We start from the raw sequence: 23,587 nt of genomic DNA on the forward strand, positions 1-23,587 counted from the left end.
TCCTGGGGGGCAGTTAGGGCCAGGGGTGTGAATAGGGGTCGGGGCAGTCAGGGGACAGGGAGAAGGGGGAGTTGGATAGGGGGTGGGGTCCTGGGGGGTGGTTAGGGGCCAGGGGACAAGGAGCATTGGATGGGTCTGGGGTTCTGATGGGGGGGGGGAAGTGGGAGGGGCAGATAGGGGGCAGGGGCCAGGCTCTTGCAGGAGGCACAGCCTTCCTTACCCGGCCCTCCATACACTTTTGCAACACCGATGTGGCCCTTGGGCCAAAAAGTTTGCCCACCCTTGAGTTAGACCCTCCAAAGCCATGAGTTCTTTAAAAACATACTACTATGAGTTTTGCTTTTTGGTCTGTCTTCTATTTTTTTAATTCCCCCTGCTCCTCCAGTGTATGTGTGTGAGAATTAATGTGGCTGTCTCTCCCAGATGTATTGATTTTGGCCCCCACTGCAGCAGCTGTCGCTCTCACATCTGTCCATCTGCCTGCCCAGCAATTAATTCTGCCCCCACAACCCAAGATCAATCCTGTCTCCCCAGCCCCCACATCAGTTCTGCTCCCTAAACAACCCACTAATTCCATCCACACATCTGATGCTCCTGCAACTCCAGTGGGCCTCACTCTCCTCCCAGCCCTGAGTGGGGGCTTAGCAGTAAAACTGATTTTTAAATGCTTTATTGATTTTTCCTTTATTAACATAATATATACTTTTAAAAAGGTACATAAGAAAACAGAAAATAGAAGTAACTGACATACTCAAACAATATATTTCTGATTTGAGGTATTACCTGATAATACTTTTCAGTTTGTAGAGAGAAGGAGAGAAAAAAATAGGTTAAATGACTTTAACACAATATTTATTAGCCACAATGTTTATTAACCTTATGTTAAAAGATGTTTTGGGTACTAGTGTGAGGTGTATCTACTGTGTGTATTTGTGTCTCCAGAGACTCTATTCTCAGAAAATGAAGAACATTTTCAACTCATATCATTTTTAGCAATTCTTTATCTCCTTTTCAATATGGTTATTATATGTGTTTGGGATTTCATTGTTATACATATTGTCAATGATCAAAACTATATTTTATATCAATTATTTGTTTTACAGAACAGATCAGTCTGCCTATTTGTATACATCATAACATGTTTGGTTTCAGAGTAGCAGCCGTGTTAGTCTGTATCTGCAAAAAGAACAGGAGTACTTGTGGCACCTTAGACTAACAAATTTATTAGCGCGTAAGCTTTCGTGGGCTACAGCCCACTTCATCGGATGCAAAATATTAAACAGTACTTCATCATGTCAGACCTTAATGAAAATTGTTTACCTTAATGAAAATCAATACTTTAACACTTTTATATTATTTTTTTCCTGTATGCTCTTTGTTTTAATATGCTGAATGTCATATTGAGATTATTCATGTCTGCAGAAGGCATAATGCAGTCAGCATAAGCCATCCAAGGAGCGATTGCTTACATGGTAGTTTTTCCAGTGTAGTCGTCCAGTGGCCTGTTATATGGATTAGAATGCTCTGCAGTAAAAAATGACATTTCATACATTGGGAACATATATCTTCTTGTTTAGTCTTGACAATTTCTTACTTTACATACACTGAGTGATTGATTCTGCATCCACTGCACACCAGAACTCCCATTAATTTTAGGTGTTCAAGATGTAGGATTTAATCCTTAGTTTGCAATTTGTAGTTTACATGCAGGTTTCAGCATAAGATTATAAAATTAGCCATTTTGGCCTAATGTGTCATGAAAATATGTGCTGTTCTCATGTTTAATATCATTAATATAAATTTGGAGCAAGCAATTTTCTGAGCACTCCAAAAATCAGTCAGCAACATTTCTATTGTTTATCACAAATTTAAGGTTCTGGCTGCGATTGATCTTTGACCACATTGCACTGTCTGTATTCCTAAATCAAATTTGCTTCTTAAGAGCTATATATATACTAACCTTATGTAGGAATTGCATGAAAGGTATTTTATTATGGTAGTTTCTGGTTAAAGGTATTGGATGTAGTTTATTGACTTTCCAGCACATAAAAGATAAATTATTTTTAATTCATACCCATGAATTTGCTTGCAAATGGGTGCCATTTGGGTAAAATAGATGTTGCAAGATTGAAAAGGATTAAAGTCAAGGTACATGCCCATCATTATGCTAAATATATCGAGGGTCATCTGATCAGTGGCGGATTTAGAGTTAGTGGGGCCTTCTGTGCAGCTTCATTTTCAGGGGCCCCCCCTCGGGACCAGCTAAGAAAAAGAACATTCTCTCTTATCTCCCCCATTTTTTATTCTTTTTTCTTCATCCTCCTCCTATAAGTAATGGGAAATAAATGAAAATAAAGTGAGGTACCTTGACTGGGACAGGGGGTTGGGGTGCAGGAGGGGGTATGGAGGGCAGGCTCTGGGAGGAAGTTTGGGTGCTCGGTGCAGTCTCTGGGCTGGGGTGTGGGAAGAGGGGGAAGGGGTGTGGGCTCTGAGAGGAAGTTTGGGTGCAGGCTCTGGACTGGGACGGGGTTGGGGTGTGGGAAAGGGTAAGGTGTGAGGGCTCTGGGAGGAAGTTTGGGTGCGAGGTGCAGGCTCTGGGCTGGGGCAAGGGATTGGGGTGTGGGAAGGGGGCAGAGGGGTGGCGCTTAACTTGGGCAGCACGGCTCCCAAAGCAACCTGCACACACACCCCTCCAGCAGCGGCTCCTAGGCGGGGGGTGGGCAGCGAGGCAGGGCGTCTCTGTGCACTGCTGCCTGCAGGCTCCGCCCCTGCAGCTCCCATTGGCCACAGTTCCTGGCCAATGGGAGTTGCGGAGTCAGCGCTTGGGGCAGGGGCAGCGCGCAGACACACACATACACCCAGGGACCACAGGGACATGCTGGCCGCTTCCAGGAGCGAAGTGGCGAGGAGGGAGAGAGGCAGAGCAGGCAGGGAGCTGCCTTAGCCCTGCTGCTGGCACATCTCTGCATGCCCCTTGTGGGGAGGGGGCAGCAGGTCTCCGTGAGCTGCCTGGGGCAGGAGCAGCATGTGGAGCCAACTCCCCCACCCGCCAGGGGCACGCAGACACATGCCAGCAGCTGGCCGCTGTGGGACCACTGGCCACGGCCTGCAGGCAGCCTGCCTTCCTGAGCTCTGCTGCACCACCAGCCGGGACTTGGGGGCAGGTTGTCAGATATTTGGCCTGCATTTTGGAGGCCCCCGTGTCATTGGGGGCTCTGTGCCACCACATGGTTTGTTTCATTGTAAATCCACTCCTGGATCTGGTGAATGTGTAAATATTTTTATGGTAGTAAATAACATATATAAATAAAGAAACTAATTTTCCACTGGGTGTTTTGAACTTGAACAAAATGTTAATATTGCAATAGCTAGCATTAAGCATATAATTGTGTATATCAAAATAACTGCATAAATAATACTTTGATTTCTGGTATCTTTAATAGGGTCCACTTAACCAGAAATGGAGATTCTAAAAGTCCCTACTAAAGTGACTCCTATGAATCATCCATCAGAACCAGTAATGCAAAAAGTAAATTGGAAGTTAATTACAGATAAAAATAGCAAACTGCTCAGTTCTATTAGTAAAATAAGATGTTTTTCACAAAATTCTGTGAAGTGCATTTTTTTTTTCAGACTAAAGCAAAGTAGTAGGAAATTAGCAAATGGGATACTAAAATCAATCCTTTTAAAATGCTAATTAAAAAGCCCTGTCTGAAAAATCTGTTATAATAGAAGTGAATGAAGCAATTAAAACTTGAAAAGCAGAGGTCTTTAGAGTTCGAAAGTCCTGATGGAGAGTATTTTAAGTTTTTGAAAGAAATTGGGAAAATGTTTGGATGACATTTTTTAATTAGAAGTCTTGTCTGAGACTATAAGAAAGAGAGAATATTTGTACTACAATTATCTGGAAGCATAATCTCATTGCGCCAAGGTTATATATACTACTCATTTGTCTGTAGGTGTAAGGGAGTTTATCGTCTCTCTATTTAGGTACTTGCATAGTCTCCATTACCATATTATCTGTTTCAGAGTAACAGCCGTGTTAGTCTGTATTCGCAAAAAGAAAAGGAGGACTTGTGGCACCTTAGAGACTAACCAATTTATTAGAGCATAAGCTTTCGTGAGCTACAGCTCACTTCTTCAGATGCATATCGTGGAAACTGCAGCAGGCTTTATATATACACAGAGAATATGAAACAATACCTATTCCCACCCCACTGTCCTGCTGGTAATAGCTTATCTAAAGTGATTTCCAGCACAAATCCAGGTTTTCTCACCCTCCACCCCCCCACACAAATTCACTCTCCTGCTGGTGATAGCCCATCCAAAGTGATAACTCTTTACACAATGTGCATGACAATTAAGCTGGGCTATTTCCTGCATAAATCCAGGTTCTCACATCCCCCCCACCCCCATACACACACAAACTCACTCTCCTGCTGGTAATAGCTCATCCAAACTGACCACTCTTCAAGTTAAAATCCAAGTTAAACCAGAACATCTGGGGGGGGGGGGTAGGAAAAAACAAGAGGAAACAGGCTACCTTGCATAATGACTTAGCCACTCCAAGTCTCTATTTAAGCCTAAATTAATAGTATCCAATTTGCAAATGAATTCCAATTCAGCAGTTTCTCGCTGGAGTCTGGATTTGAAGTTTTTTTGTTTTAAGATAGCGACCTTCATGTCTGTGATCGCGTGACCAGAGAGATTGAAGTGTTCTCCGACTGGTTTATGAATGTTATAATTCTTGACATCTGATTTGTGTCCATTTATTCTTTTACGTAGAGACTGTCCAGTTTGACCAATGTACATGGCAGAGGGGCATTGCTGGCACATGATGGCATATATCACATTGGTGGATGTGCAGGTGAACGAGCCTCTGATAGTGTGGCTGATGTTATTAGGCCCTGTGATGGTGTCCCCTGAATAGATATGTGGGCACAGTTGGCAACGGGCTTTGTTGCAAGGATAAGTTCCTGGGTTAGTGGTTCTGTTGTGTGGTATGTGGTTGTTGGTGAGTATTTGCTTCAGGTTGCGGGGCTGTCTGTAGGCAAGGACTGGCCTGTCTCCCAAGATTTGTGAGAGTGTTGGGTCATCCTTTAGGATAGGTTGTAGATCCTTAATAATGCGTTGGAGGGGTTTTAGTTGGGGGCTGAAGGTGACGGCTAGTGGCGTTCTGTTATTTTCTTTGTTAGGCCTGTCCTGTAGTAGGTAACTTCTGGGAACTCTTCTGGCTCTATCAATCTGTTTCTTTACTTCTGCAGGTGGGTATTGTAGTTGTAAGAAAGCTTGACAGAGATCTTGTAGGTGTTTGTCTCTGTCTGAGGGGTTGGAGCAAATGCGGTTGTATCGCAGAGCTTGGCTGTAGACGATGGATCGTGTGGTGTGGTCAGGGTGAAAGCTGGAGGCATGCAGGTAGGAATAGCGGTCAGTAGGTTTCCGGTATAGGGTGGTGTTTATGTGACCATTGTTTATTAGCACTGTAGTGTCCAGGAAGTGGATCTCTTGTGTGGACTGGACCAGGCTGAGGTTGGTGGTGGGATGGAAATTGTTGAAATCATGGTGGAATTCCTCAAGGGCTTCTTTTCCATGGGTCCAGATGATGAAGATGTCATCAATATAGCGCAAGTAGAGTAGGGGCTTTAGGGGACGAGAGCTGAGGAAGCGTTGTTCTAAATCAGCCATAAAAATGTTGGCATACTGTGGGGCCATGCGGGTACCCATAGCAGTGCCGCTGATCTGAAGGTTCTGGTTTAACTTGGATTTTAACTTGAAGAGTGGTCAGTTTGGATGAGCTATTACCAGCAGGAGAGTGAGTTTGTGTGTGTATGGGGGTGGGGGGGATGTGAGAACCTGGATTTATGCAGGAAATAGCCCAGCTTAATTGTCATGCACATTGTGTAAAGAGTTATCACTTTGGATGGGCTATCACCAGCAGGAGAGTGAATTTGTGTGCGGGGGTGGAGGGTGAGAAAACCTGGATTTGTGCTGGAAATCACTTTAGATAAGCTATTACCAGCAGGACAGTGGGGTGGGAATAGGTATTGTTTCATATTCTCTGTGTATATATAAAGCCTGCTGCAGTTTCCACGATATGCATCTGAAGAAGTGAGCTGTAGCTCACGAAAGCTTATGCTCTAATAAATTGGTTAGTCTCTAAGGTGCCACAAGTCCTCCTTTTCTTTTTGCATATTATCTGTGTGCCTCATGAGCTTTAATGTATTTGTCTTCATAGCACACCCTTGTGAGGCAAACAAGTATTATTATTCCCATTTTACAGATGGGGAAATGAGGTAGCATCAGACTTAATCACTTACCCGAGGTCAGACAGGAAGTTTGTGGCAAAGCAGGAAATTCAACCTGGTGCTCCTGAGTCCCAGACTAGTGCCATAACAACTGGACCATCATTCCTCTCCTTAGTCTGACACTAAAGCTCTAATTCTGCAAGATAATCAGTGCAGATGGTCCCTTGCATCTGTATAGAGAGCCAATGAGGTCAGTGGGGTTCTGTGCAGGTAGATCCCTGTACCATGCAGAGCTCCATTATAATCAATGGGTCTCCATACAGGTAATAAAAGATCATCTTCACAGATCAGCCTGCAAGATCAGGGACTTAACTGGTGTAACTCATACATTAAGTGGCAAAAAGGGAGAAGTGCAGCAGTAAAGAAACTAAAACAGTAGGATACTTTCAAGTAGTTCTTCTCTTCCACTTAAATTTAACTTTCTGACATTTGTTCAGCATGTAAGTTACACCAACGTAGATTGCTCTGCAGTCATTTAAACTCCTTACCCCCACTTACTTATGTGTAACTTATACCACCACATGATTTCTGTACTTTGCCTCTCTTCCTTAATGCAAATACCTATTGATTTTGAATAGTTTTGGCCTTGACAGGGGATACGTACTTCCCCAGTGTCAAAGGGATCAAACATGATTAATAAGAATAAGTCAAATAATGGACAATGTTATTTTCATTATTTATATAGCATTATGATATACATGACTTTACATATTTATATAAGTTGCTTGGGTGGCCTTCTTAATTTGTATGCTTTTATAATTAGATACCAAATAGATATTTGATTGGACCAAAAGAGTATATCTGAAAGAAGCTCTGGGTCGTCTACCCAGGATACATTGCTATACACAGGCAAAATACAGTAGGTCAGAAAAAGAACGTCCATAAAGGTGAATAGAGCATAAAAAATAAAGAGAGCATAATAATCTGGAGAACAAGTTTACTGAGCCCTTGGCATTTTTGTAATTATTTTTTGTAATTATTATGGTACTGTTTCTGTAGAGGCCAAAGACAGTAGAGATATTTTAGGAATGATTACAAGGAAAACGGGAAAAGGTTGCATTTTATGCAGATGATATATTGATTATAGTTAGTCCTAATTTGCTACTAAAGAATTTAAATAACTTTTGTGATTACAAAAGGATCCCCAGATTTCTAACAATTCCTTAGTGAATACTGGCTTTAACGAGTTCCAGCATCCACTGAAATGAGAACTAGGCTCCATTCTATTTTTATATATTGTTCAGCATCATCATCTAATGCAAACATTTCTGGAGAGGGAATATGTTCATTTGAAACATGAACCTTAGTAGACAACACCACATGAACTTACATGTAGGAAAATAACACTAAATTTAGAGGGACAGCTAAATAGAATACTTAGGTACTAGTATATTGTAAACAGTTCCTACTTTGTGCACTAAAAATAAATATGTAAATAGGTAGAAAGACAGTGCGGATTATTAAACCTGACATAACATATTGTTAAAATCTGTTTTTGGTATTTATAACCTGTCAAGATTCCTTCCCCACTCTGAACTCTAGGGTACAGATGTGGGGACCTGCATGAAATACCCCCTAAGCTTATTCTTACCAGCTTAGGTTAAAAACTTCCTCAAGGTGAAAACTTTGCCTTGTCCTTGAACCGTATGCTGCCACCAGCAAGCGTTTTAAACAAAGAACAGGGAAAGAGCCCACTTGGAGACGACTTCCTTCAAAATATCCCCCCAAGCCCTACACCCCTTTTCCTGGGGAAGGCTTGGTAAGAATCCTCACCAATTTCTACAGGTGAAAACAGACCCAAACCCTTGGATCTTAAGAACAATGAAAAATCAATCAGGTTCTTGAAAGAAGAATTTTAATTAAAGAAAAGGTAAAAGAATCACCTCTGTAAAATCAGGATGGTAAACACCTTACAGGGTAATCAGATTCAAAACATAGAGCGTCCCTCTAGGCAAAACCTTAAGTTACAAAAAGACACAAAAACAGGAATATAGATTCCATCCAGCACAGCTTATTTTACCAGCCATTAAACAAAAGGAAATTAACGCATTTCTAGCTAGATTACTTACTAACTTTACAGGAGTTGTAACCCTGATCTGTTCTTGGCAAAAGCATCACACAGACAGACCTCAGCACAGACAGACCAACACTTTGTTCCCCCCTCCAGATTTGAAAGTATCTTGTCCTCTCATTGGTCATTTTGGGTCAGGTGCCAGCTAGGTTACATTAGCTTCTTAACCCTTTACAGGTGAAAGGGTTTTGCCTCTGGCCAGGAGGGATTTTAGAGCACTGTATACAGAAAGGTAGTTACCCTTTCCTTTATATTTATGACATAACCCATTCCTAATTTAGCTCTGAAAGAGGCACAGATACTGTGGTGGGCACAAGAAATACATTCTTGCAAGGCTAAGGAATGTAGACGGTAGGTTTAGCATAGTCAAATATTAGATATACTTCTGGGAAAAGCAGATAAGAGTCTGGGCATAGTGTTAATATACCTCTACAAGGTTCTCTGGCATACATTTAGTGTTGAATATACCTTTCTACTTCTGATCAAAATACAGCCAGAAATTGGGAGGAAATTGACTCAAGCGTACTATAACTTTTCTAACAGGTTTTAGAGTAGCAGCCATGTTAGTCTGTATCCGCAAAAAGAAAAGGAGTACTTGGGGCAGCTTAGAGACTAACCAATTTATTTGAGCATAAGCTTTCATGAGCTACAGCTCACTTCATCGGATGCATCAAATAAATTGGTTAGTCTCTAAGGTGCCCCAAGTACTCCTTTTCTTATAACTTTTCTGTATATTTCAGATGTTAGAGGACTGCTAGTTATTGAACATCATCTTGGTAATGCTGCAGGCCTGCATCCATTTCAAAGTTTTAAGGGACATTAATGGAATATTGGCCTTCTCTGTTACTATAACAGTTCAAATAAAAAAACCAGAACTTTTAAAAATGTAGTATTACTCATCATTTTATTCTAATTATTTGCACTACTATAGTGCCTAGGAGCCCCAATCATGAACCAGGACCTCATTCTGCTAAGGTGCTGCACAAACACAGAACAAAAAGATAGCCCAAAGATCTTACAATCTAGTTATAAGACATGAGACAATATATGAATACTAACAGATGAGAGTGCAAGGGAAAAAAGTAGACATTTGGTCAATGGGAGTTAGGCTACTAAGTGCCTAAACCTCTTTTGGAATGAGATTTAGGCTCTTAAATCAGCAAGGCATTGCAATGCTGAGAGCAGTAATGCCCAAATACTTTTAAAAATCTGGGCCAAAGACTTATCAACCTTATAAAATGTTATAGGCATATTTATAGGCTTGTTAGTGATTGTATTCCTGGATCAGTGGGTGAGCTAATGGACCTAAAGACACTTGGGGGTAAATAATGCAAATTCCCAATACTGAAACAACGCAGAGTAAGTCTTTTGACGCTACACCCCCTGAAGCATATCTTGTGGGCGTGGGGCCTGCCCGGGTTCGGGACATGTTTGCCTTGGCCCGCAAACATGCCCCCTGCATCCTGTTCATCGATGAGATCGACGCCGTCAGCCGGAAGAGGGGCTGGGGGAACTTCGGGGGGCAGAGCAAGCAGGAAAACACCCTGAACCAGCTGCTGGTCGAAATGGATGGGTTCTACTCCCACACCAACGTGGTGGTGCTTGCAGGAACAAATTGCCCCGACATTCTGGACCCTGTGCTGAATAGACTAGTTTGACCTGGTTTAAGATGACTAAGACAACAAAGAACTTGAAACTGTATAAAATATCAGCCCTGACCTTAGTATATGGTCCTTAACACTAGCTGGTAAGCCAGGCATGCAGAACAGCTGTTTATTGTTTGTAAGATGTTTTCTCTTAAATGCTTTGGTTCTAAATAAATAGTACTTTTCTTCATGAACGTAGTCTGGTCACTGAATAACCCTGTTATTGCCCAGAGAGACAAGAATTGCAGCTGCTGAAGTCACACCTGCTGAGGTGATCACAATGAACTGCAGGAGTCTGGAGCCTAAAACCCTTGGATGTAGACATACATTTCGTGGGATCCCAGCCTGAGAAAGGTGTGAGCTAGACTTGACACCTGAAACCTTACGTGGGGTGCCCTTAACTTCAACTGTGACAGCCCCTCCACAGACTACTATATATATGCTTAGGCGATAGTTGTGTGTACATCATTTATAGAGCACGCACACAAGCCAACTGCTGCATAAGATTCCCAGAAGCTAGAGAGAATACTTACTGTGCATACCCAATCTTTTTCAGATGGTGTTAACATCTTCAAAAATAATCCATTACTTTTGGAACGATCACTATTGGGAACTAGGTACTTATATGGGCCCCATTACTGTAATATGTGTGCTTCTGTGAACTTAAAAAGTGAAAAGGCTCAAAACTTCTGGAATTTCTACATTAGTCTAGATTAATGCACCAGGAGCAACTCCATTATGTACAAGAGTTTAAGCTTCATTTTTATGATGCCCATATATAATGAAGGGAATTTAATTCTTTGCATTAGTCTACATATAATGAACAGTTTTAGTCAGGATTTAATTTTTTCAGCAAACTTGCTCTTATGGTTAAAGCTGAAACAGAATGTCAAAAATTCCTCCTACTCTTAACTACACTTAGTTATAATTAATAGTAAATCAGTACATAAATCCAATTAATGTAAAACCTTGGGATTAAAATATTTTTAAGTCCACTTTGATATATAATGTGCTACTAAAAGTTGAAAGAATTCAGTATAATGTGCAGGTATCAACTAGATAAGTCTTAAAAAACAAACAAGAAGAATGCTATCTATTAGATAGACACAAATGCCTCATCTTAAAATAAATTATAGTTATGATCCCCAAATCATTTAAACTTTTAATGCAGGATGTTTGGAAACAATCTGACAGAATTCTAATGTTTCTTTGAGGCAACAGGCTACATAAACTTACTTTTGTTCAGACTGTGGGTTGTTTCTGGCCACATTTGGAAGAGGTACTTAACCAGTCAAAACTATCTGGGATAGATTATACAAAATAAAATGACACATGAAACTGAACTTATCTTTTTTCAGATCAAATTCAATCCTGTGAACCTGGTTTCCTTTAGAGGAACAATAAGAGAGAGTGAATATTAAACTAAAGGCCCAACGACCAATGAAGGCCCAACGACCAGCTTGAAATGCATCAGTTAAAGCCCCTCAGTTAAGGAACAATTTTAAATATTTTTTAAATATTTATTAAATATTTTAAAAATTCTGGGATGTCAGAGAATTGAGACTATTGAATAGAAAGGACAGTAAAAAGGCACATCACCACCTATACAATACCTATTTGGCTGTTTACCCTAGATGAAATCCCTTTAGCACTGAAGGAAAAGTTAGTTGTTCTAAGTTGTAGGACTTCATTGTATAATATTTGTTCCATATGGATTTTTATTTCATACTTAGTGTGTAGAACTTTAAGTTTGGGCTAGTTTTTTTGGTTTTGGTTTTCTACCTCTCCCAATAATTTGTCTGGTTTATCAGTACTTAGTGAGGAGTATTAAAGAGGAGCACTGCACATTGATTTAAGCTTATTCAGATTTTTTAAAAGTATTTTCATAACATTTTAAAGCAAATGGACACAGCTGTTGGGAGCGGTTTAATACTTCACTGCAATGTCAGAAAATCCATTAGCATCAAGCCAGGGCATGAAAACAAAACAGAAGTGTTTAATGCCCTTGGAATACAAAAAACAGTCAAACAGCTTAAGTTCTGTGGAAGTGGTTGATTTAAAGATAGTTTACTTTTTCTTACAAATACCTTCCTTAGGGAGGCCATGTTCCTTTCTTGTGAGAAAATAGCTTATTTTGATATCTTGGTCATTTAAACTTGGGCAATTAGTTTATTTGAAAGTGTATACTTTTCTGGAAGGTTAAACTAACAGTATTTACTACTAATTAGAAGTACTCTTGCTGCTTACAGGAATATTAGTGGAGCAGCCTTAATCAATATTATAAAATTTAATATGCCAAAAAATTATAGATAATCTTGTGTGACAAGTATACTTTCATTCAGTATTAGAATTTTAAATAGGAAATGTTCTATAAACGTGTTCTAAGTTTCTGAATGGCTTTATTTTTCACAGTAGTGTCATAACTCTGTTATTTACCAAGTAGCCACATCTAGGCTCTAGACTGGTTTAAAATATTTAACTTCCCTCAAGAATCAGTGTATTTAGATGTTACTGATGAAATAAAATACCCATTACCATTCTTTTCACGTTTTATTCTTTAATAGAAAACAAAAAGATGTAAGAAATAAATGAATTCCAGAATTAAAGTAATAGTAATTCAATGCAAGAAGTGGTAAATCAAGTATTAAATTTTATAATGACTGAGGGGCCTGGCTCAATAAATAATATTTCTGGCTTTTCCACTGCATCAGATTTGCAGGCTTTCATGAAGTGGAAATCCAAATCTTTCATTGAAGCAGGTCCTATGTAATCTATAAAATTCCTGATTTCAAGTTCTATTTATCTTTTTCTTTTTGTTCTTTTTCTTTCTTTTCACGCTCAGATTTTGCTTCTTCCTCCTCATGTTTTTTTATCAACTGTTCCACCTCTTTTTGCTTTAGTACTCTAATTGTTGTCTTTCCATTCTCTCTTGTCAATGTTGCAATTTCAACTGAAACAGACGGAAAATATTTGCATTGTCACTTTTACCTAAAATCAGTAATATTTAATAGCCCAGGTTCTTTAGGGTTATGATTGTCAAAGGAGCCCGAGGGATTTAGGCACCAAACTCAAAATAGTCTCCTTTGAAAATCTCAGCCTAAGGCCTTGATTCTGTCAACACTTTTGTACATTGTTACTTACTCATGTGAGTAGTAAAAAAAATAAATGGACTACTCTCATATACAGGGCTGTCCCTGGAGGCGTGCAGGTCCTGGGACACAGGCACAAAGTTTCTATCTGCTGGGGGGTGCTCCCCCTGCCCCTTCCCCAAGGCCCCACCCCCACCCCACCTCTTCCCCCCCTGCCCCTTCCCACCCAGTTCTGCCCCCTTCCTCGAGCTCACTGTGCCCTCGCTCCTCTCCCCTTCCCCCCAGCACCTCCAGACACTGGGAAACAGCTGATCGACCACATTGGGAGGGAGTAGGAAGCACTGATTGGCAGGGCCCGCTGGCAGGCCAGAGGCACTGGGAGGAGGAGAAGGTTGATAGCAGGGCTCCTCCTTGCCCCCCTGCCATGAAGCAAAGGGCCCCCCAAAGCACAGGGCCTGCAGCAGTAACCCCGATTCACCATACCCTAGGGATGGCTCTGCTCATATAAACAAAGTTAAGCACGTTCTTGTTCCACAGGCTCAAGGTTGAGAGTAAGTAATTCCTGCATCTGCACAACTCGCCATCGTCCACCGTCTCTATTATACTGTCGAAACTGAGTGGCAATATAATAGAGAGAATGTGGGAGAGGTAATATCTTTTATTGGACCAATTTCTGTTGGTGAGAGAGGCTAGAGAGCTCTGTGTGGCTCAAAAGCAGGTCTCTCTCACCAAAAGAATTTGGTCCAATAAAAGATATTACCTCTCCCACCTTGTCTCTCTAATATCCTGGGATTGACACAGCTACAACTACCCTGTGTGGCAATATAATACACTAGTTTGTTCTCTAAAACTCCATTATCACAGACTTATTTTTGACTAAAAAGCAATTGTTTGAAAAACATCCAGTTTATTGTAATCTTTTTACAGCAAGTATTTGGGTTTTTCAGCAGCAAGGAGTTAAAAGAAGTTCACCTTTAAATATGGGAGAGCAATATTGCTTACCTTTCTCTGCAGAAAGTTTGCTAACGTCCATGGTTTTGTTTAGCACTTTAATGGCTAAAGCAAGTGCAGATTTCAAGGTCATTGCTCCTTCTTTATAGTCTTGTTTTAACATTGACACAGCTGCCTGTAAGACAAAGAATGGAAATTTATTTAATGCAAAGCAATGCATACAGGCAATTTAAAGTTCTGTTGTGTCAGATGTCAGAGATCATGAATACTGCTGGCATTAACATTACTGTAGGAAATGTTTTACAACTATTTCTGCTTGTAGTAGTAATGAATATGGAATTGTGGTTAGTACAGTCCAACTGTAAACTATTTATCCATGGACAAGTTCATTTATTTTGTTTTATTAAGAAAAAATATCTTACAGCACTATTATTCCCAATGCATGTAGCTTTCCATCCTCCATAGTTTCCACTAGGATCACTCTGATACAGCTGAAATCCATAATGCTTATCCCAGCCAATGTACAGCAATGAAACACCAAAAGGACGTTTTCCTGTTAAAATACAAGGGTATTAGTCATCTAAATTTAGTAACAAGATTGGTCCTGAATGCTGCTTTAAAAAAAGAGTCAAGGAAAATGTTAAATCCTTTCCTCGGAGCTAGGATTTAATAGACTACTCTGTACTTCTGGTATTTTAGATAAGCTCTACTATAAATCCTTTTATTGTTTCCTTCTAAGATGTGACTAAGAAAAGAATGCTGCTAGTGTCTTATTTCAATCTCTTACCCTACTAGCAATTTATTTCCATGTAAACAAACTGGAATTTATCACCTTAGTATCTTAAAACAAATCTTCAATGACCATCCTTAAATTTATAGCATAAGAGCTCCAGAAACCAGAAGTACATTAATGGTCAAGTCACACTACAAATATAATGGAGGTTATCAGTCAGCTAGGGTCTTCTGTGTTTTAACACTGTTATTGCTTGTGTTTGTGGAAACATCACCATTCTGTGTATTTGGAAACACTCCCTAGCCCATAACATTGTCGTCTAACAGTCACAGAACCATGTTGTCTCATCTACACTAATAATTAAAAAAAAGTGTTGGAAGACTGATGCCCCTAGCCACAGCTGCTGGTACATAGTTACACTGGTACAATATGAGTCCTAGATTTAATAAATGAATAAAATACACAAAACTAATTTCCTCCTGTTGGGATTCAGGGCGTTCCTGTGCTCAAAAAGCCCTACATCTCAGCCACCAACTTTTCAACAGTGATTAATGGCTGTGTCTATATCAGCAAATTTAGTATCTATAAATTTATAATCATTGCAGTGTCATCATTTGGAAACAAAAGTTAATTCCCTCGGCAATTTTTCAGGGGTCATTTGCACTTAGCAATTTTACAGGTCAGTAACCAAGTATTGTAAATAACTTCATAAAATCATTCTTTAGAAATTTAAAAGTTCAAATATGTTTCATTTATTACCTCCAAACTGTGTATAAGCTTGCTTGATATCACACAGTGCTGTTACCAACTGCTCACAAGGAATTGGTTCTTGATACTGCAATAGATACCTAATATTCAAAAGAAATATCAAAAATAATATTTTTTTCAAAATACTCCTTTCGTTTGTCAGCTCCATGATTCAGGTACAGAGCTCAGCACAGCAATGCATAAGATATTACTTTGATTCACAGTTTTATCAGAATGAGAATGGAAATCCCAAAACACACACAGCTGGTACCACAGCATAAAGTACTATGCCCCCCTATTATTTAGTAATTCTTATCAGCCAATTTGCAATGTGGCTGTGATAGCAACCTCCATGGAAACTACTTTTTTGCAAGAGGGGAATGAAAAGTAAAATTAGCTAATGGAAGGATTAGAATGAGCAGAAGGTAATATAAAACAAGTCATTGAACAAAATCCCTGGCACTGGTGTCTTTATTACTAAACTTTATGAACGGAAAATGTTTGTTAAAGTTGTTTCACAAGACTTAATAAAAAACAAATCACTTTGAATTTGTCCACAATGATTAGGTTGTACATTTGTCACAAGAGTGAGTGGACTCAGTATACTACCTGATGATGGCCCGTGATCACAGACCAATGAATCTGGAACAATCTTTTTGGAGCAGGATAAATTAGGAGAGAAAACACGTTGGCAAGACAGGTGTATTGTAAAAATTAAAAAATAAATGCAGCATGAATCTTACAAAGAATGGAATAACAAGTAATCAGTTATCCAAAAAGGATTGAGGTTAGCAATTTAGTAAAGAGTACACATGCCTGTAACTTTAATTTTCAACAAAAAAATGTATTACTTGTGACATTACCATCACAATGTCTGTAAATTTACTATAAGACTACAGATATAATAATAATAAATTAAGAAAAAAGTATTAAAGAAATGGACCAGATCCCTGGGTATAATGAAAGTGTACCCTTTCACAGTTCTGGGTGATAGTATGCAAACATAGTTTAAAATATATGAATGGCTTTGTACTCCATGAGGTGATATGGTAAATAAAATGTTTCTTTAACAGAAACCAAATTTATATTTGAGAACACTTTCTGTGATTACATATTATTTCCTTATTTAAAGAATCAGACAACCTTGAAGCTGCACACGTTTATTAGGTCTTTACCTAGCTTTCCAGTAGTTAAAGGTGTTTCATTTTTTAAAAAGGACATTTCCGAAGTAAAGTACAAAAACTACCTCTAACACATTAACAATAAATTGATTGTGGCACCTTAGAGACTAACCAATTTATTTGAGCATAAGCTTTGAGCTGTAGCTCACGAAAGCTTATGCTCAAATAAATTGGTTAGTCTCTAAGGTGCCACAAGTACTCCTTTTCTTTTTGCGAATACAGACTAACACGGCTGTTACTCTGAAATAAATTGATTAGCATTTCACTGGAACAGGCTAAATTCTTAGTGGATGTAATCCAAGCATTTTGGTTATCTATTTTATCCAATGTAAACAAACGGGGGAAATGATATTATTTCCTTTATTGCTCTAAATGACTAGAGATTCAGCTATAAACTGGAGCTGTCTGGAATACATAACAAGATAATGTAAAATGCAGTTTGACAGATTGTTATTTTCCATTTTCTTGGCCTGGTTTGCCAAATCGTCTAAAACTGAACAAATTTATCTTCTGCTAGTATATTTAATTATCTGAATAGTGTTAAAGTTGGATATACGCTCCATATATATAGGCCACAAAAAGGAGGCTCACATGCAAGGCATTACATTTTATGACATTTATACAATTGGACCAGAATAGTAAACAAGAATTATAAAATAAGCAGATCCAGAGTTCAATTTGTTGACTGGTATCAAGTATTCATTAAAACCATTGGTAAGGTTCTGGTAAATGTTAAAGCTCTTTTAGACCTACTCCTTTTAGTTCACATAAGCAAAACCATACATGAAAGTAAAAGCAAAACTTAATATGGGCAGGGGCTAAAATGTAGAACATTTATTCCTTTTGTTTGATTAATCTTTAATACATATACAGAGAACAAAAAAAGAGAAACACTTTCCTTGTTAGAGGACTGAATTTGAAGTCAGGGTTAGTCTTAAATCCTTATTATCACACGTTACAGCTTTTAAGTAAAGCTACAAGAATATCTGTAACCATACCTTTGTGCAATAAGTCTCAGTTCATTTGTTAGAACATTAGCATCTGAAGTTATCCCTGCAACACTGCAAGCCATATCCCTGAAATATAAATACACAAGTTCATTGGGTTGTTATTCATTCCCGAGCAATAGCTGTATCATTATGCAACATTTCAGAGGAAGAACACAGTTTCATACCTACGATCAAACCCACACACTGTAAAACAAAAAAGACCATAAGCTCTTGCCACTGCATTTGTCAGATACATGTTGTAACCACTCCCATAACAGTACAACAGCAATCTTGAAATGGTTCATTAAGTTATACATTTACATATGATTCTACAAACATGAGGATTAGTCCACGGATTATTAAATTCCAGATACTGACAATACACTCTGGACGTGTCTAGAGGAAACATATATACATTACCATTTTGCAGGCCACCTTTAACATTCTGACATAACCTTTTATTCGGGTCAAACATACGGTGCAATGACCAACTAAAACAAAACTTTAAATTCTTATTAATGGAGATTCTACAGCAGCGGTGTCCAATAGAAATTCGATGCTAGCCACACTTGTGGTTTTGAATTTTTCTTATTAGCCACATTATAAAAAAGCCACATGCATTAGACACAATTCAGTAGCCTATTAGCCACATGTGGCTAGTGGCGAACATATTGGACACCACTGTTCTAGAAGATATTCAGTGTGTGCACAACTTACAATCTGGTTAATTGTTACTGGAAAAACAATTTGAGAGAAACAGCTGATTCAGATGAGAATTTTCTTAGCTGTATTTATTTTTAACAAAAAATATTGCATAACCTTAACTGTGCCAAGTAGCTTAAATTTAGTGTTTCTCCTGCTGAATTTGAGATGGCTATAAAATATCCACTGCTCAAGCAGACAGGATCAAATACAAAAGTAGAAAAATAATCCAGGTAGTGGATTTAGAGAAAAAAAGTAGGAGCAGACACAAGTAATCACTCCTTTGATTGTAGGTAACAGGATTCCTGAATAACCCAGTTCTTTCCCTCTGCTAAATAAGCCCCTGGCTGCCCCCAGGGTTGGGAAAGAAAGGGAGGGAGAAAGAGGACAAAGTCACTTATGCCTCACATGCAACGAGCAAAATTCCAGTGAACATGAGTATCCAGACCTTCATTGGGCAGAGTGGAAAACAATCCACAGTATGATTCTTGTTGATAACACTGGTAAAAAAAAATCTGAATAATTAGAAAAAAAGAGATTGAGAAATGGAGATATGGATCATCTCTATTAGAGTTATGTCATAGAATATTAATGCATGCTTTACTCATATCCACAGAAAATACAAAAGATAGAACAAATGCACGATTTGAAATGTGACTTACAGCCTATACAAACTAAAGATTACATTTGAACAAAGCAGGGACCAATGCTATTGCAGAAATAATGCGCAGAATTGTTCAGTTTTAAAATAGAACAGAGAGCAAATGAAGAAAAACAATGGAAGTGGAAGGTAATGTATGCAACAGAGTGCACATCACTGAAATATGAAAACCTATCAGCAATAAAAGCAACGGATAAATTTGTTCAAGAGCGAATCTGAAAATTAGGAGAAATGAGGGAATCAGAGAGCACTGCTCTTGATTAAAAGATTAGGGGAATTTTTTGCAAGACTTTTTGCTTTTTCATAGTACTTGGTAAGACTGGGCATTATCACATAAATGCTAATGCAGTGATAGCACCTTGTATTGGGAAATACGAGCTCCCATTACAAAAAACATTCCCATATTAGCTTTAACATATGGGTTACTCTGTCTAAAAAAGAAAAAGGTTTCGCTTTAACCATAATTTTTGAAAGCTATTAAAGCTAACACTGATAAAATAATTTCACTCAAGAACTCAAAACTCCTCAAGTAACAAAGAAAATCAGTTTTAATTATGTTGTTTGAATGACAGAGGTAATTAAATACCCTATTAGCAATTATAACAGCAGTAAACATCTTTCACCAACATCTCAACTTACTCATTAAGCTTGTATATTTTCTCTGAAAAAAAGACTTCATCAAGAAGCTTGTGGATGTTGCGCCGTTCTGCTGCTAACAATACACCATCATTTGCTAAAATTCCCAGGCAAGTGCCTGCATGTCCAATTGCTTCCATAGCATATTCAACTTGATACAAACGACCTAGGAAAAGAGGTTTCAATTGGTAAATTCAACCATTTAAATCTGAAGAGGGGCAATCCTACAAGGTGTTGAGCACCTCATTCAACATACTAAGAAAGCATAACTCAACCAACTCTCACTGTAATCACATCATCACAGGATCAGGTTCTAGGTCTGTCACTGATGGCAAGTTAATTGGTCAGAATCAAGTAGGAAATCCAATGAACACACACAGTGGCAGGTTCAGATAGAAATAAGCATTGCCCTTACAGAGAATTTTAAATGCAAGTTATCTACAACAGTGGTTCTCAATTGGGGGTCCACAAACACTTTCAGGGGTCTGCAGGGCCCCACGGATAAAATCCAGAGCCCGAGCCCCAGCACCTCCTGCAGGGCTGAAGCCAGGAGCTGCTGGATTGAAGTCCCGATCCTCAGCACCCCCCACAGGGCTGAAGCCTGGAGCAGCAGGGCTGCATTCCAGAGGGGCAGAAGCCCTGAGCCCATGGGCAGAGTTGGAGGGACACAGGGGTGTTGCCCCCCTGAAACTACAGTGCAAGAGCAGGGCACTCCTGGGGCAGCAACACCCCCCTCCTGCTGCTGCTCCCTGGCCAGGTAGGAGGTGGGAAGCCAGAGCCAGGCAATGCAGGACAGCTGTTGCTCTGGCTGGTGCCATGGAGCAGGCAGCTGCAGTGCTCCCTCATCTCCTGCTGCTACTGGTGCAGGGGGTTGAAGCTGCTTCTCAGCTCCCAGCCCCCTTTGCTCACACAGCCGGTCAGAGCTGCCTGGGCTGGGGGACCTGGCTCCATGGCTGGCAGAGTCCTCGGGGAACAGAGACCGCAAGAAAGGCCTCCTGGCACACAACCCCTAGCTACCCCCCTCCCTACACCCTGAGCTACCCCTCTGCCCGCACACAGCCCCTATCTACTACCTCCCTGCACCATGAGTGGTTTTCAAACGTTTGGAGCTGAGCCCCCACCACTGAGTTATAATTTTTGGTTGCGCCTCCCTCCCCACAATCCACACAGGCAGGTGGGTGGCCTGCTGACCTGCGTCAGAGCGTGGTGGTGGTGCTCCCTCTCCAGACCCTACTGTGCGGAGCTGGCTCGAGCCCCCCTGCCCAGAGCCCCCTCCTCTCCGCACTGGGCCCTGGAGTTTTTATAGTATGGTGTGGGGGGCCTCAGAAAAAAAAGGGTTGAGAAACCCTGATCTACAAAACTAACTGAAGTAGAAACTGAGACAAAAAACATGGACTCTTCAAGATTCAAAAAGGAGTTTTAGACACGTCCATGAATAAGTAGTATCAAATGTTACATTAGGTAGGATACTATTGTATGGGCTATTAACACTCATGTGTTAGGGCTTAGCCAATAGCCAAGAGATGTTTTCCTTGTATTATTCCATTGCCTAGGATGTACAATCTTTTTTTAAACACAAATTTTCCAGTTTAAATAAAGCATTTTGTTAAATGTCTGTGCAGCGTTGTTCAATTAGAGTATTTCAGGCTGGATTCTTGAACAGGTACCTTTGGGGGGGGGGGCGGCACAGGTCAGTGTACTTTGAGTACTGAATAAAAAATAACCAAATATATATATATAAAAAATAGTACTGAAGAATGGTTTGAATTTTGGAAGGTTAACACCTTCCTCTGATGCATTCAGCATTAAACACTGTTGACAAAAGGAAACAGTATACTGAGTAGATAAACCTTTGGGTCTGTTTCTACATGAAAATTCTTATGCTTTTGCAATTCATACTTTTGTGCATTGTTTCCGTAGCTATAAGGATGAATGCAGTTGTCTTTCTGGAAACTGGGGATGTATCCAGGCTCGCACAAGCAACTCTCCAGCTGACAAAGTTTACTGCAAAATCTCACTGAATTTTTCCTAAAGCAGGACTGAAAAAACGTACTCAAACTTACTACCAAAAGGGTGGTGGCAGTCAGCCCCTCTGGGCACAAGCATGTAATTCACTGCCAATGGAATAGGCAAGAACCATATATAAATTAAGCTGGAGAGCCTTCAAAAAGAAATGTAAAGAAGCAGATCTCACTTAGATAGAAAAACTTTTATACTTTATTCTTAAAATTATCTCAATTTGCATTAAAATTAAAAGCATATCTCCACTATGGTCATGAAATCCCTTATAGTTTTGGATGTTCCTCTTAATGGGAAGATCTGATTTCTGTGTGACAGATGAACTCAGGCAAATTGTCAACACTCAAGACCTCTACATATTTCAGTTGCTATTTAAAATTCTTGGGGAGGCATAAGGATAGAAGTTGATTGGTCATGTGGTTCCCATTTACAGAACAATACCTTCTGGAGAAAATATAGTAGTTCTGGAATCATATCTTCGAGACTGTAACAAAAACATAACAGAACTCGTTATTTTTTTCCCTTTAAACAGAACAAACTTTATTCAGTAATATTGGCAATCATGTTCAGCAGTAACATAGTGATTTCAGTTTAATATCTGTGAGGTGTATAGCATTACAGGTAGTTTTGTTACCATTATTGTATTAGTTACCTTTTGTTACTAGTCAAGGGATGAGTGCTTAATTTACTTCAACACTTTTTCCTCTTATCCCTATCCCAATCATTGTATTCCTCACAAAGCTTTACAACTAATGCTGTAAACACTTCTGCACATGCTTAATTTACGTAAAAAATCCCAATTTAAGGTGGGTAAAGTTAAACACATGTATAGGTATTTTCAAGACTGGGGCCTCTGTTATTTAAAGTAATTTAGCTGCAGAGAGCTTAATGATACTGCTGAACTCAGGCACCAAAAGGGATATATTTCATGCATAGTAACTCACCATCTTGCTTGTATTTTACACTGTAAAAACAAAACAAAACAAAAAAACCTAATCAATACAAAGAATAGGTTCATAGAACATAACTACACATATCACTTAGACATTGAAAAATGATGTACAAAAGTACTAATTACAGTAATTAGCCCTCAATAATAGAAGGGGTTTTTTTAAAATGTTGTAATTAAGTTTTTAATATACATGAATCTCACTGATGAGATCATTAAAAGGGGGTCGTAGGAATCACCTTGACAGGTGATAAGTAAACCTGATTAAAAAGGTCCCTTTTAATGAATTCTATCAAAGCAGAAGTCGTCGTAATGGAGCAGATCAATGCCTCTACCTACTGGGCAAGTGTTGAGGCTGGGACAGGTTTCTCCCCCTCATTCTCCTTGCAAAGTCCCTATTCCCAGAGAGAGAAATCTTGGGACAGAGAAGAGCTCATCCCCCACACGAGAGGAACTTGGGAGCTAAGTCCCCACCACCTCCCCCTTACACCCCGGCTCACTGAGAGGGCGGGGGGAAGAGAAGCAGGCCCTGCCCAGCCCCCTTACGCCCCGACCTATCGAGAGGGGCTGGGGACAGCCACAGTCCCGTGAGAGAGGCTATGGGGTTCCCCAGCCCAGGGAGGCCGGCTGAAGCCCAGTTCGCAGGCGGCTGCACTGCAGAGTCATCCCCCTCCCCCGCAGCACGGGAAGGCCTCACCGCCGCCCACTTCACACCGGGGGCTGCTACTCTCGCCGGGCCGGGCCAGCCCTGCCCCTCGGCCGGTCGCCCCGCACTCACCGCCGCACTACGGGGTCTCGGCCGCCGGGAAGAGACTGTCCTGCCACCGGCAACTGACTCAACGTCGCACCGCTCGCCAAAATGGCCGCCGCGCACGCGCGATAGCGTGGCCTGGCCCGCTGGCCGGGGC

The 23,587-nt window shown here is 40.1% G+C and overlaps 1 protein-coding gene across 2 annotated transcripts; it reads right to left on the minus strand.

Annotated features, from left to right (window-relative positions):
- Window positions 1-12,559: 12,559 nt before the first annotated feature.
- Window positions 12,560-23,587, minus strand: PSMA4 (proteasome 20S subunit alpha 4). 2 transcript variants are annotated; one of them, XM_073303537.1, is made up of 9 exons: window positions 23,458-23,587; window positions 22,675-22,694; window positions 22,172-22,214; window positions 19,715-19,877; window positions 17,722-17,799; window positions 15,555-15,643; window positions 14,485-14,615; window positions 14,114-14,237; window positions 12,560-12,972 (listed from the first exon to the last, which is right to left on the minus strand). In XM_073303537.1, the coding sequence occupies exons 2-9, from the start codon at window positions 22,675-22,677 to the stop codon at window positions 12,818-12,820; spliced, it is 786 nt and encodes a 261-aa protein (XP_073159638.1). In that variant the 5' UTR covers window positions 22,678-22,694; window positions 23,458-23,587; the 3' UTR covers window positions 12,560-12,817. The 2 variants fall into 2 exon arrangements, with proteins under 2 accessions (XP_073159638.1, XP_073159637.1); XM_073303536.1 differs by lacking the exons at window positions 22,675-22,694; window positions 23,458-23,587 and having other exon boundaries at window positions 22,172-22,229.

This window comes from Lepidochelys kempii, chromosome 10, assembly GCF_965140265.1.
Source record: "Lepidochelys kempii isolate rLepKem1 chromosome 10, rLepKem1.hap2, whole genome shotgun sequence".
In the NCBI taxonomy this organism is placed as follows: Eukaryota; Metazoa; Chordata; order Testudines; family Cheloniidae; genus Lepidochelys; species Lepidochelys kempii.

Coding starts and splice junctions, on each gene's coding strand:
- PSMA4 (XM_073303536.1), bottom strand. CDS start 22,229: ATGTTTTTGTTACAGTCTCGAAGATATGATTCCAGAACTACTATATTT. Junction 14,238..14,484: donor GCATTGGGAATAATAGTGCT/GTAAGATATTTT, acceptor TTTGTCTTACAG/GCAGCTGTGTCAATGTTAAA. Junction 12,973..14,113: donor CAAACTTTCTGCAGAGAAAG/GTAAGCAATATT, acceptor CGTCTGTTTCAG/TTGAAATTGCAACATTGACA.